The 15,349-nt window shown below is 39.2% G+C and overlaps 1 protein-coding gene across 2 annotated transcripts in view; it reads right to left on the reverse strand.

Moving 5' to 3' along the window:
• SOX6 (SRY-box transcription factor 6) overlaps window positions 1-15,349 on the reverse strand; it is a 230,858-nt gene that overhangs the window by 90,713 nt on the left and 124,796 nt on the right. For both annotated transcript variants that reach the window (XM_059825788.1, XM_059825787.1), the window contains exon 6: window positions 6,208-6,328. In XM_059825788.1, coding sequence (XP_059681771.1) covers window positions 6,208-6,328 — 121 coding nt within the window. The remainder of the gene's footprint in view (window positions 1-6,207; window positions 6,329-15,349) is intronic.

Raw genomic sequence — 15,349 nt, forward strand, 5'->3', positions numbered from 1 at the left:
CTCCCTTGAGGAAACTGAGCATGCAGGGAATGGACTGGTTTTAATTTTTAATTACAGAAGGTACATACTTCCCCCTCTCATTTTCTCAGTGCAAGAATAGATCAAGAAACTTCTCAGTAGCTGTCTTGGCAAGAAATCAGTCAATGTATTGTAGCATTTTTTTTTCAAATTTGTTTCTCAATTCGGAATGCTTGCGTGAGGATCCATTCTTCTAAATTTGTACAAAAGGCGGCAGAACATGTTCAAACAGGTCTGCTTTAGGTACGGGTGCGTGCTGGCCTTTGATAACCGGAGTGAGAAGAATGCTGGAAGAAGAAAATCTGTCATGTTTTGCAAACTGATCCCTTCAATCTCCTTGCTGCACTGATTGTCTATTTACATTTGGCTGCTGTTGTTTATATATAAATTGGTGTTTACAAGCCATGGAAAAGTATGCCAGACTTCTGTTTCATTTGTCAGGTTGAGCAACATTTCCAAATGAACAAAAGCAGAGAGGAATTGTACTATGCTATTCTACATAGAAATAATGTAAATGTTTCTTTTTGTCTTAGATGAAGCAATGGAGCTTAGTGGACTTTATTTATAGGATGTATGGACTTACTTTCCAGACCAAGGCTGTGTGAGCAGTGAGGAAAGAAGGATGTCTGGCTCTTGCGAGACTCAGGGTAGGGGGAAGGTATTGCTTTATTACCCGTCTTTCCCAAAACACAATTGTAAGACACAAGCTGACTCTCCTCATCTGACTTACAAAGTTTTCGTTTTGATGATGGTTTCCCCATTTTGGAATTGTAACTTAAAATCTGTCTCTTCACGCACAGATCTCAAATTTCCACTTGCACATTCTCCATGTGTACTCACAGAATAACAGGAAATGGAGTTGGAAGAGATGGAAGAGATCTCTTACATTCCAGGGCCCTACCCTCCCAGGCGTAATGAACAGACCAAGGGAAGTGCACCTCTCCTCAGGGTGTTGTCGGGATATGGCAAGGATACAGATGCCCACTCCTGCAGTATTCCCACACAGGGCACGCGTTTTGTTTGTGCAGAAGCATCAGGATTAAGGAAGACGTTAATAGAGGTAACTGGCTAAGGCAATACTATGGAGCATCTCCTCAGTTCTGCCTTGGTTCTGAGCAGGGCTTGCCACAACGCTGCCTTATTGCCATTCTCATGCCACAGCAGAATCAGTTGTTACAACAATTGTCTGTCTGTGGGTAAAGAACTTCAGTGAAAATCCCAGCTGAAAAATATTCAGCTGCCTACTATAACTTCCAGCTCTTACCTCAACATTTAGGAGTGAAGCACATATGGATTGCTACAAGAGATCCTGAGGTTACGGATTCCTTGTTCCAACCAGTAAAACCCAACAGGGAACACATGACAGACTAACTCAGTCCTGGGGAATTTCCATTAGAACAAGACTCATGCAGCACCTCTGCCATGCAAAGATACACGGCCAACTCAGTACACAGTTGATTTAATGTATGCTTTCTGTTCTCACCTGCCAAGAGGAACAGCAGTCTACTGAAAATAGAGTACTGTGCTATGTAAAATTTAAACCACCTTACAGCTTTAAGCAAAACTTCTGAAAGGCCTGTTCCAAATGGAAACTGCAATGATGGATGTCAGTGAAACCCAGCAGATCAAAGATGATGTTAGTTATGTGGATTAGCTACTGTAATCAATGAGTTTAATTAGTTTGATGACAAATATCTCACAGTATCAGAATGTTCTGAGGTCCAGCCAGATGACAATAAGCCTGACAGTTTTGTTTGTTGTGCTTTACCTAATTTTATTTTCATTGATTTCAAAGGAGTTACTGTTGATTTGCCCCAATGGAAGTAGGAACAGAACCAGGCCAAAATGTTGGCTCCATTTCTTACTATTTTTGCCACCAGCCTAGGAAAACAGTCTCCATTTCCACATTTCATTGTATTGCCAGCATAGCAAAATCTCTTGTAAATTATTTTTGTGTAGAAAGCAGAATGACCTAGGTAGGCAGACAGGAGTTGTTTCTTAGCCATTCTAATCATGGTCTTTATAGACTTTTTGTGTGAAATATGAAGAAATGCTTTGAAAATACACTGCAGCTTATCACTCTACAAACCCTTTTGAATAAAGGTTTACAATCTCCATACATCAATGTCTCTATTTTCAATGATCTTTTTCAGAAATACTTTCCACATCTGATAAAGAACTGATATAATACAAAATATTTGCAGAAGACTATCAAGCAAAAGTGAGCATTCATTCCCAAGTCACACGGACTGCCGTTACACAGGCAGCATGGAGAGCAGCCCTCCCACCCTCTCCTTAGAGCAAACCATAGCTCTCTTTGAGCTCTGTTCAAAGAGTAGTCTGGCTCCTGCCCAGCATTACTCTGTGTCTTTACTCCATTGTCATCCTGCTTCCCCATTCCCTCTTAGCCACAAAACTTGAAGGAAGAAATACTTTAGACATTGAAAGATGGAGGAGGGAACTGTCTTCCTCCTTATTCCACTCACTGTCTTCTCCTCTTGACCCAGGGCACTAATGGGGACACACTAATCATATTCAAGGATACTCTAGCCCACTAACTTTTCCTGGATGCATGTGGTTGGTTAAGTGAAGGGAAATTTGCACTGGGAGGGGAGGTATAATGGTACTTATGTTACCCACCAGTTCCAAGTAGTAAGTATAGTGGTCACAGTCAGAAAGCCAGTGCAGTTGCTTTGCTGTACTTGGAATGCAAAATAATTATATGAACTGTGTAGCATCTCTGGGCAAGTATTAGCTTCCTAACAGCTGCCACTCTCAGCTTCCCCCTGGAATAAGTGGCAACCCCCACAACCAGGTACTCTACGAGGCTTGTCAAGCGCCTGCAGGTCAATAGTCACAACAGTCATTTGAGATGCACAGCGCCCTAAAGTTTTAATTAATCCAGTATACAGTATAAATACTGAAATATGTATAAAAAATTAATTAGGTGGTCTATGCAGCTCTGATTTCTCAATTAGTACTTACCATGCCGGAAAATTATATTACATGACTTTGAGATACATAAGGAAGCATGGGACTTCGGGGATTTTTTTCCTAATGTAATTATTACTTGTCATCAGCACTTGCTAACTTTGACCTGTTTCACCTCCTAGAGCTCCAAAATATGGCGGGGAGGGCTACAGCCACCTCACACTATAGATCCTGCCAGTCAGTAGGGAACTCTGTCCTGTCAGGCTTTAATACGAATCATAGCTGTATATCAGCAATTCCTTGAGTTTTCTATTCATAACGACTTTCTGAGCTCAGGAGTTCAGGAGCAGCTAAGGCATATACTGGAAGGGTCTCAGAACCTACTAAACTCTCCTCTCTTCTAGAGGTCTTTCCATCAAGGGCATGACCTAGTGTAGTTTGTTACAGGAATACCACTTTTCTACTTCAAGGCATGGAGTTTAAGCGCAGATTTGCAACAGTCCTTGGTAACTGCCATCTTGGCATTGAACTAAACAGCCATGAAATTGGTTCCCACTTAGCCCATGAAGATATATCTGCATGGACATGTGCACATAATCATACCCCTACTTGTGCACCAAGGCAGGACTTCTCATCTTGGCTGCACTGTCACACTAACACTGATACACCGCTTCCAAGTCAGAGCTGGCTGATATCTAGCCCATTCTGTGGGCAAAGCAAAGTAAGCGACTGCGTGCACACAATATTTGACATTCCCTAAATGACACAGTCAGTTTCAAAAGTACTCAGTTCCCACAGCCCCTATTATTGAAATCCCTCTCACTGTATTTTCTGAATGTCAAGGAAAACTGGCATTGTCAAAACTCAGTCTTGCCTCCATCAAACTAGAGTAAAATTAAATAGAAAGTAAACAGGCAACCAAAAAGAAAATGGTAAGTATCTGAAGGGTTAATCCATCTCTTATCTTTCTCAGAAGTATGAGCGAGTCTAAACTGACAGTTCTAGAGATGACAGTTTCATTTCTCACAAAAGTAGAAAAGTACAGGTAGTAGCAGTCAAGTTCATAAATATTCTTCAGAAATGACTTTGAAGAACCCTCTCTAAGAAAGAGTGTAGCTTAATCGCCAGTTTCATTAATTCCTTAACTACTGTGCCGAGAGTCCCAAAAATAGGAATTAATCAATACCAAGTGTAGTTACGGTGGGTTTTTTTATCATGATGTCTCTCCAACAGAAACTACTAACCTGCCCAGCTACCTTTGCCACACATGCTGTAGAATTTAATAAATACATTAAAAATATAAATATTCTCATTTCTTGCAAGCCACTAGGTATAATCAGACCACTGTGTCTTCTGGTCTTTACTAGCATCAGCTGGTTATAAACCACTAACATACTAGCAAACAGCTGAGCTGAATTCTGAGATATCTAGGCCTTGATTTCTGCCTGCACTTCATTCTTTTCACATTTGTTATAGATCTCTCTTTCTGCATTCCGGCAAGTAAAAGATGCCCTAAAGTTGCTGTGAGGTAAATAGGATCACAGGTAAAGCAGTATAAGCTCAATAAACTGTTAGGCTAGGTACTGTAAGGAACACTTTAGAGTAAGTGCAGAAGTCTGTTCTCGTGCAGGAAATCACGCTGGTACTCTTCTTCCTGAGTCATTATTGTACCATGTAGCCTACAGAGCCAAATCAACACGATGTGATTTGATGTATCACCTTTCAGAGGGAAGCACAACCAACAGCTTGATCATTAATAGTCAGTATTCAGAAAACATCTCAGATTAAAATGGAAAAAGCCAGGATACTAAATCACATGCTTTCGCTTGTCTGTGAGAAGAAAGGTATTGGCCAGGGTGTCAGAGACAATTTCTACAACTGGCAACTCTCCTGTCTTTGGAGACAAAAACATTCTTCACTTTGGTCCCCAACTGTTGTGAGGTGGAGATGTGTTTGAATAACCATCATCCTGTGCCATCTAAAGCCAGCTGCCTTTCAGAGCTCCATTAACTGGTTCCTGCATACAGCATGCCAGTTTGTCAAATTGGAAAAGAACTTTGGGACTTCTAAACCTGCAAGTAAGATAATAACTGGACAAAGATTCTCTGTTTAAAGAGGAATGTCTCTAGACTGAAAAGACAGAAGGGAGTGGGACAAACGGAAATGCTTGCTGAAATCCTGCTTGGCCTCACTTCATCTAATATTAAGTAAACTCGCTAGAAAAGATTTTAGGTTCAACCTGGCTTTTAATTAGTATGCTGTTTACATCATCTGTTATGAGGCTTTACTTGGGATTTGACCCTGCTCCTGCTGCAGTCAACAGTAAAAACACCACTAACATCAGTGGGAGCCGGATCCATGCTTTACTTTGTACATTTCATATTTAATGTCAAAAAAAGAAACAGATATTTATGTTTTGTAGTTACTAGTTATCAGGTTAATATGCTAAAGGCAGCTTGACAGGGAATACTATTAATAAGCAAAATAAGGTTGCTGCTTCTGGACTGAGGTCACTTGCAAAGAATGTACAAATGAAAATAAGGTTGACTTATTTACTTAACTATCTTCCTACATTGAATTCCTTTGGCAACGTGTCTTTAAACATTTAAAGCCCTGTTTACAAGGAGGCTCTGAAAGTAGCTTCAAACCATTATATCCCTAATTGAATTCCCCAGGAGTCCTGTAAACTCGGAGGAAAAAAGAAAGAAATCATAACATTTGCTAAATCATCTCAAAACATATTTCACTGCAAGGTTATGGGACCTGTTACAAGTCTGCACGATGACTAGGATTGAACTACTGAAACCTTTTATTATTCAGATTGAAATCAAACAAAAAGTTGCCCATTTGAAGCCTGCTAATTAAATTATACTTCCTCTGACTTTTATCACTAATTAAGGGTAAGAATTTTGACACAAAATACAAGTATACTGAAGATAACAGAATTAATTAAAGATATGTAGCTTTTGTATAATGACACAGGGGAGACCAGATGCAAATTACTAGGTGAGTGGGCCAATATATTTAGAGCAAATGATTTTGTGGGAAATAAAGGTTAAAAAAATTGTGATGTTCAATAACCAATATTCCATCCACCTCCTTCAAACCAGAAGGTTTTTTTCAAGTGGAGTTGCAAAACTCCATGATTTCCAACTAGCTACGCCTGTTGCGTAACACCATCTATATGAGACAGATCACACAAGAAGCTACAGTTAATATCTTAAAATGTTAAATAGCTTCACATCCCTGTCAGCTTACCTGGCTTGTAAGTTATTCCCGGGGGGAAGAGGAATCCCTGCTGGGCTGCAGCAGCCGCTGCCAGCGTCCGCTGGTCGTGTGGAAAAATTGGGATCATGAGCGGAGGCATGTGACCCTGAACCTGCTAAACAGAAGAGAGCCTCTGATCAGAAATAGCACAAATTTGTCTTGACAGGTATTTCTCCAGTACTGATAGTGTTCTTGTGTTCACACAGTCCCACGGAACCTTCCTCTTAATGCAATCCTTGCCAATTTCACATTATCACATCAAAGCCCTCACTAACATTGTTTTCCCTCAGTGTTAAAGGTGTAACAGTCTCAGCGAACTGCACTGTTTCCTACTTCTTCCTGGTTCTCTATTTTTTTTTTTTTTAACTAATATTCCCTGTCCTGGCACAAGGTAAAAAGCTACAAAACCTTTCTAATATACTGTAGGTTCTTTAAAAAGAACAGTGGTCCATATTTCTATTATTTTTTCCCAAGTTTTCTCATCTTTGGTCACAGACAGCAGAGTGACAAGCATTTTAGAAGTAACCTAACACTACAGTAGCTACTTCGATGTTCAAATTTTGGTATCCTTAGGGTAAACTGAATTCTGAGATCTTACAACATTGTATTGTTCCTATATATACCAACAACTCAGGTACGCTATTTCAAAATCTCACCATGGTATTACATATAGTCTTCGAGTCAACACCCCAGCTCTTAAGATTTAAGGCTCCAACATCTTGGCTCCCAATTAAACTAACATCCTTTGCCATACACACCTCACTATAACATATAAATTGCTTGTCTGTCTAAGCAGTTTTATAGCTTTATGCACTATCAGGTAGCTCGGTAATTATGGAGCTGTATTCAGAGACCATTTCAGAATAAAACTTACTATATCAAATTTAATTTGACCTTAATAAATGTATCAAAAAGCACAAACATGCAAAAGCAAAAAATTCTTCACCGTATACCAGCATTTGTATGCAACATATAGAAAACAGGAGATGGGATAGAATCACATCTGTTAAATCCACATGTTAATTTCCTAGTTCCTTAATTTATGCTACATCTGTTTCAGAGACAGTGGCTAGGATCACAAAGAGTTTTTACCCACCCTTCCTTAACCCCAGAAGTACCCAACGGTTTGACTATGATTTTTCTGATTAGTAGTTAAGCAAATATATAAAGGTTTACACATCAAAGCTAGTAAATGTAGGAAGAAATCGGGGTTTAGGCAGAAAAAAAATTTTGCCCTCATCCTTCCATAAATCGGTGGCATTAAATACTATTAAAAAGTTAAAGTACACTTCAAGCAATTTCTTTTTCATTTAATTCCTAAAAAACTTTTTTGGTCAAGTCCCATATGTTGACCTATGACATTGTTTAAACAGTGCCAAATTTTCTTGTCATATCCCCGTTACTTTCACAACCGTTGATGCAGTACAGAAATGCTACTGTGTGTGTCTATGAGGGTTAATTTACCAACAACTCTTCTCTTGGGAAAGCCCTAAGATGTAGGTTAATAAAGGTCAAGCAAAAAATAAACACTTTACAGTATTTTTTTTTAATCCATTTCTCAGGAAAATCAACTTATAATAAAAAGGTCTTTGTGCAATTACTGCTATGGCACTGGGGCGTGAAAGAAACTAGCTTTGAGCAGCTATTTCTCTCATTTTAGCTGAGGTAAGCCTGGCAGTGCGTTTTAGTATATGAGTTAAACTTGGTTAGATTGGAGTTGATCCCCATGTGCCCGGCACAGGCATTTACCTCTGATAAAATGGTGCTACTTTTGCTGTGTGGTGTTCCTTTACACTGGCTCTACAGGCGTACAGCAAATGAAAACCACAGGCTTTCCCCAATAGAAACAACTATAGGATATACTGGAAGAAATTCAACACAATACAGTCTACATTCATTTTCAGTAGTTCCCAACTACAGTCTAATCAAATGGACCCAATGCTTAAGAAATATCCCTTTCAATTGCCACACACAGAAAGCATTTCCATGGGGTTGCAAAGGTACAAGACGCCAACACAATCTCACAAGATAGAAGAGATCAGAGTGAGTACTGTGGTTAGAGTGATGCTGCATACATACCCATAGCAATACTTCACACCGTAGTGTCATAAAAATCATTTGAAACACATAATTAGGGGCAAATCCTGCAATGGTTATTTCATAAGCCTCTTCCCAAGGTGATCCTATAGAGTTGGATCCACTCCACCATATCCAAAAAGATTTTGTTTTAAACTCTCAAATAAAAACAATTCTGTAAGTGTGGAGAATTACCATTGCATGTTCTGGCTACCTGTTAGTCTTCCTTGAAATACTGCTCTGAACCCTAGCTCAGGTCCTCAGCCCATATAAATCAATGTAACTTTGGCTAAAGGTGGCTTACATTTAAAGTGTAAGTTTGAGTTTACACTTAAGAGAGTTATACAGACTGAAAAAAGCCCATACTGAATGGCAATCATTCCCTCCCCTGGGTCTTCCTCTTACACGTGTTAAATACTATTCCTAGGTAAATGTTTGTTTCACCCAGAATTATTATATACATAGGTGTCGATGTTCAGCACAGGTCAACTGAAAAGCACAAATAAGCTTTAAAAAGGAAGAGAATGTACAAGTATCACTGATCATTCAATTATTAAAGATGTAAAATGAATGCCAAAAAACCAGTGGAGACCTTAATTTTTGACAATTTTTTCCTGAGGGGGGTGATGGTGGTGGTATTGTTGTTGTTAGTAATATTAATATTATTATTATTAATATTAATGATTTTACTGAGGGGGTGAAATTGGGAGAAGGGGTTGATTGTTGTACTTCATAAAATCAGCTACATGCCCAGAAATTTTAATTGCTGAGATGTTCCTCAGGTCTTTCTGAAAACCAAGACTGTAGCAGATGCCCGAGGAACACTCCAACTCTGTCTCTTCCCATTCGTAAAAATAGCGTATTGTTGGATTGGCGCTTTCCCCTTTTGTCTCCTCTATGCTAAGTTGTTGATGATGCCATTTTTTGCCATCTGCCCCGGAGCTTCATTAAAGATACATGAATGGACTAACTGGGCTGCTGTCTTGTGAGGAACAGGTGCTATTGTTTGTCCCCGAAGACTTGCGCTAAAGATCTCACTCAGAATACTTGAGAAAGAGCATCTGCAGCAGTCAGTCAGAGAGTAACTTGGCAGAGCCCGTACTATGGGCCAATATGCAAACAGTGACACTCAGGGGGACTCATTTTCTCTTTCATGAAGATTTTTTTTTTTTTTTTTTTTGTGACGGGTAGTAAATGTTTGGTTTTGAACAATCCTGCCAGGCTATATCTTTAACTGAACTGTACAAACCCTGGAGGAAACCTGAGTATATTCTTTCCAAAATTCAGTTCTGCAACCTCGAGTAAAATCTTCTCTTATATAAAGCTATTTCATAAAATGAATCTCTGTTTCTAGCCAGCAAGTTCAGGTTTAACCGTGTTAAACATGAGAAGCCACCAAGATTAGGGAACTCTTAAAAGGTAGCGTACCATTCCTTTAATATCCCATCACAACTCTGTCGGCCCTTGGGAACTGATTACAGCACTTCCTTGCCTGAGATCTAAGTCAGGAAGCAACTTTAGAGCAAATCAACCCTGATTAGTTCAAGAAGCAACTTCCAATTTAATTCTCCCTGAAATAATAAAAGCTGGTGGCCCGTTTGATAAACTGGGCAAAACTGCAGTGCTTTGTCCCACAGTCATGTGAATGCTAATCTCAGAAGTTGGCTGGACAATTCTCCTTGTTAAAAAGTCATTGATGATTGGTGTTGTGCCTGGAAAATGGAAGCCAAGGTGGTATGTCATACAAAAATCATGCCTTGAATGAAATCGATCTGCCTCTTTTGGATAAGGAACACAGCACATTTAGGGAGACTAAGGAATAGGAAGGGTTCTGTCTTTAAAAACCAAAGCTGCCTCTACAGCAACTAACACTGCAGCTAGAGAGGGAAAGGCATTCAGAGAAAAGGATGGCAGCAGTGCAAGCAAAAAGGCAGCTCACACATTTCTGCTCAGCTGTGATGATCACAGGTTTCAAGAGCAGAAGTAAATCCCACCCTATAATGGCGGCTGAACTCCTCACAAACTTTTCAAGATCGAACTTGACAAATTGCCCCTCTATTGCACGGTTTACTTCAGTAAAGGGGAGAATTAAGTGCCATCCTGTTGCGAGATAGTAAGCACAATCTTTATAATATTTTATCCCTTCCTTAAAGCTTTTTTTTTTATTAAAACCAGCACTAGTATAAAACAGTGTGATAGAGCTAAACATGCTCTAATTGCCTAGAATAATCCAACATCACTATTTAACACCATCACGTCCCACGTCTTCCACCAATAAGTCTCTGGACCCTGTCCTCCACTAGTAGAAATCTTGAGATCTGTATTGAACCTAACAGACTACTCCAACGCATGTGAACTGAGAAACCCACCTTGGAATTTACTGAACTGACTTTGGTTTTTGTTAGTATAGGTTGCACAGCACCTTTTGTCCTTGTGATGTGGTAGCCTCTGTGAGAACCTATATTGACAGCCAGGTTTAAACTTTTCATAGTTTTGTTAATTTGAATATTATTTTGATTAGGTCATTTTGGTGACTCTGCAAGAAAGTAAACACCATGTTGCATGGTAGAAGTAGGGACTTCTATGAAAACTCGTATATATGAAAGTCAGTGGGATCACTTAAATGCTTAAAAGCAGCTATGTGTTAAGATTTTTGCAGGTTTGGGCCCAAATCTCCTCCCCAGCTCTGCCAATGAACTCGTGCCATGACTGAGCCCTTTTCTGGTCCCAAAAGTGATCTATTTCGAAAAACTAGAGAAGAATTGCACTGAAAAAATAAAAAGGTCTCTTTGGTTATAACTGAATGGTCTGGCTGTTTTATTTGTGCTGTTCTGACGAAGCAAAGCGGCTGTAAGGCTGGGTTAACTGACTAGTTCAGTTATAAAGGATCTGGCTACTTTGTGCGTCAGTGGTGGCTGGGCCTTTTGTTCTGAGCTCAGAAATGTAACCGAGGAACTCTCAAGGCTTTGAATTAATGCGCCATCAATGCCTAGCATTCTCTAATGTAAAGATAATATGTGAGAGTGGACCCAAACGCTTAAGTGAGAAATCCCCTCTAGCATAAATAATCCCAGTGAAGCAACTGTGACTGCGTGAGGAGGAACGGCAGTTGAAGAAAGGTGGGCTCCAACAGACACAAAGCAATCACGCAGGCACTGCATCGTAGCTAAGACACCAAAAATTGCGTTGACGTAGCTCCCACACTGAAAATTATTCAGAGGCTACTTTCTGCTCCTGTTAGCAGTATAGAATCACTAGAGCTATGTCTATATAGGGAGGTATATTATGTGCTAATTTATCTGCCATCTAATTATCTACAGTCTAATTGAAAAATATTTCCTCTCAGTGAAAGTACATGAGCCACAAAGAAAATGTCTGCCAATGAGATCCCAGGGGAAGTGTTGGCAAATAAACTGTAAAAAAGATACCATAGGCTTGCAAAGTGAGAACATTTCATATGGGAAATACTATGAAAAATATGTAGCCCACTACTGAATTTGTAAATGGATTGTAACTGCTATTTTCTTTCTTTTCCCCTATTGTTTTTTCCATTTGTCCAACATGATTTGGAGATTTAAGTCTACTGCAGTTGCCACAACATTAATGTGAAAATTGCAGCTATGGTCATAGAGCGAAACAGAGCATCCTTATTTTTTATTATTTCTTCCTCACTACTTTGAAACTTTAAATGAACTAAACTTAAATTCCATTTACCTGGGAAATAAGGAAGGGAGCAACAAAAAAATACTACCAACCACACTGAAAACAGAATAGTTTTAAACACTAGCTCTCATTTCATTTCTATTAGCTTCTCATTATATTGCCCTGTTTTATTTAGCTCCTTGACTACCTGGAAATACAGAATTCAACTAAAGATGATCTCATGAAGTTAAGAGTATGATAAATGGTAATTAAATCTATTTAAATTGTCTGTATTTTAAGAAACTCTCACTAGGAGGGATGGAGAACATCTCTGCTATAGAGAAATAAATAAAACATGTTATGCAAAAATGAATTTATAGTTCATTTGGAATTAGAGATCTACCACCTTTTCAATCCATACAAATGCATAATCTTGTCAATTAAATATTATTGTTAAGGTCTAGTAGTATGTTAAAATCACTTTAAAGTGCAACTAAGGAAAATTCATGTGTGTTTATTACTCCTTAAGGGTCTATTAGTGGGTATTTTATTCAGATTTGTGTTGTAAAATCTGCATAAACTCAGCATATTGTTATCCCCATGTGTGCATTTGTTTGGTTAAAGCATAACAGCAAATCTCTATTTCTGCAACTTCTGGAAAAGTCAAGAGAACTAAAACAGTCCTAATTTTAATCAGATACAAACAGTTATCTCTACAGAAGTGGAGAGTTGACTATTATGCAAATTGTCACAGTTAGTGGTCACCAAGCCATCACAGAAGACTGAGCAAGTCAATTATTTCAGATATTTCCAAAGACTAGTGAAGATGTATGTTTCTCATTTGCACCTTGTCTTATTCATGCCAAAATAAGAAAAATATTGCAGCCTAATGATACTTGTTGATATTTTATATACAGAAGCTCCATTACTTGAGCTCAAATCTAAATATAAATTATGTCAGAAATTCCTTATTAGCTTATGTTTTTATGGTGATTTCAAAATGTGCAAGATTTTTGGAGTACATTGAAATTTCCTGTTGATGGAAAAATTTAGAGCAAGAGATGCTGTAAAAATTTGCATTTCATATTGGTGCTTTCAAGCAGAGTTTTCCCCCCCGCATCCTTTCAAGACAGACTTCTTTTTTTTGAATAGTAGCCATCACTAGTTATTAACATGAAACTAATTCCCTCAGTAGAAGGCTTGCAATATACAGTATAAAAAATCATCTAACGCCACAGCACTGATGATTGCTAAAGGAAGGATTGTCTTTCACTTCAAAGAATAGCTCCAGCAGAAGTGGGAATGAAAACAGAAACATCTTTCAATGCCTCTGATCAAAACTCCTTCTGCCCTACAGAGGTAAAAAAGGTACAACAAAAGAGCAGGTTGGGGTTTTTCTATTATGTGAAACAAGCACAGAACAGATCTGAAACCCAGGGATTACTGACGCTAACAGGAGTTCTGCCATTTACGTCGCTGTGGGAAGAATTGCTTCCTGATCAGCATATTGTTTTTAAAGCTTTCTATGTTTTCACTGATATTCCAATATTTGTAACTAGATTGTATTGTAACTATAGAAACACTTAGAGATCTTGAATACTTTACAATTATTAATTAATTCAAGCTCAAAGACCCGTTCAGAGGACAGTATTAGATCTACAGTTTACACAGGAGGATGCTCAAAGAGGCCTTGATTTCTTTTCCCGTCACCAAAGTGACAATGCATGGTGGATATAAACCAATTCCATTGTAATCTGCTGCTTGTAGCCTTTACACCTTACCACGCGACTGAAGAAAGAGCTACCCAAAGTGCAGAGCTGTGGCTAATGAGGGACATGTTCTGTTGAAAAATCAGAATGAGGCAGCGTTTGAGCAGGTATACGCCACTGCTACACAGTTTAGCCCTCAAACACTTGTATACTGGCAGATCCAAGGGTGGAGGTGAGTCACAGGTGCGAAAAGGAGACACCTTTCCCATCCCACCCAGTCCTATGGGTGATTTCTTCCTCTATTCATTCCTCTGTGAATTTACTCTCCTTTATTATAGAGACAAGTGCTGACATTTTTCCTCAAGCCTAAATGGATAATATTAAAGAGACTAGGGTAAGGGAGGAATTCACATCTAGTGAGAAAATTCTTGCTTCTGTATGTTTTTGGAAGAGATTTAATGCAGAACAGTAACCTAGATAACTTCTAGAATTCACATGAGATTTATGGAGTGTCTAGATCAAAACACAAAGGGTTATCAAAGACAATTATGTGGAGAACTAGTTTAACACAGAAAACTCCTGTGTCTAGAGAGGAAAGTCAAATCAGAATACTGACTGCATGCAAACATTGATTTGTTCCATCTCTTCCTAGGATTCCTCAGATTTTGACACAATCTGACCATCGTTACTCAGAAAAGGCTCCAAGAAACTGGTGTGTTTGCACAGTATGACTGGGGGGATTGCCACCGCTAGGTATACCGTAATCACTGCAGCTTCGAGAGTAAGCAACAGAGAGTTTCTAAACCACCAGCAACATACACACAGCCCACTTCCTTCCCACACCAACTGTGTCTGGCTCAAATCAGTTATATTGGCTCCTCAATTTTCTACAGTATTTATGATCCATCTACAAAAACATTGTGAAAGACCAAAATCATTAAAAAGGTAAAATAAGGCAGAAAACCAGGAAACTCGTATTTAAAATGAGCATTAGGTATTTCCTATCCAAGTTTGGGTGTTAAAATTCCAGCAACAGCTATACTTCAGACATAAATCCACACTGCTGTGCTGCCTTTTCTGCAGAGGATCCTGATATTCAAAAAGGAACGCCAGTCTTCCCATTCTCTGCCTTTCCCTGACTCGTCAGTGCTCCAGTGTTATTTAAAGTGCGCTTGCAGCTTGCGAATAGATCCTTGCCACGAATCCTATGATCACACTCACGTTAGAGTGACGCTGCTTTCAAAGTTGGGATATTTTCTTCAGTTGCTCATGACAATCAGTGGGAGTCCATCGCACAAAGCTGTGCTGCAATTCCCATTCTCCCTGCCTGCCGAACCTGCAGCGAAGGGCTGGCTCCTCCGCAACCCAAACAGGCCCAGAGCTGGTGTGATGAAACGCACTGGCAAATCTACATAGAATTAGGGGGCAATAACAATGGCCCTTTGTCCAGCTGTGGCTGCTCCCCCCTCCGCAGCCAGGCCTTATCTGCTCAGGAAATGCCTGCTTTAACTGACAGGTAGGAGATTAAATCTACAGCTGCCGAAACACAATCTCCGCTCTGTTAGATAGGCTTTCATTGAAAAGCACTACAAACACATAATTTGTTTATGTTGTACCAGCAATCTTTGACAAAGCAGACTGTCTAGCTGAGACAAATGTGGTTAAACCCATTTATTGTATTATTTCTGCTACACAGAACAAGCTCT

Source organism: Gavia stellata, chromosome 17 (assembly GCF_030936135.1).
Source record: "Gavia stellata isolate bGavSte3 chromosome 17, bGavSte3.hap2, whole genome shotgun sequence".
Lineage (NCBI taxonomy): Eukaryota > Metazoa > Chordata > Aves > Gaviiformes > Gaviidae > Gavia > Gavia stellata.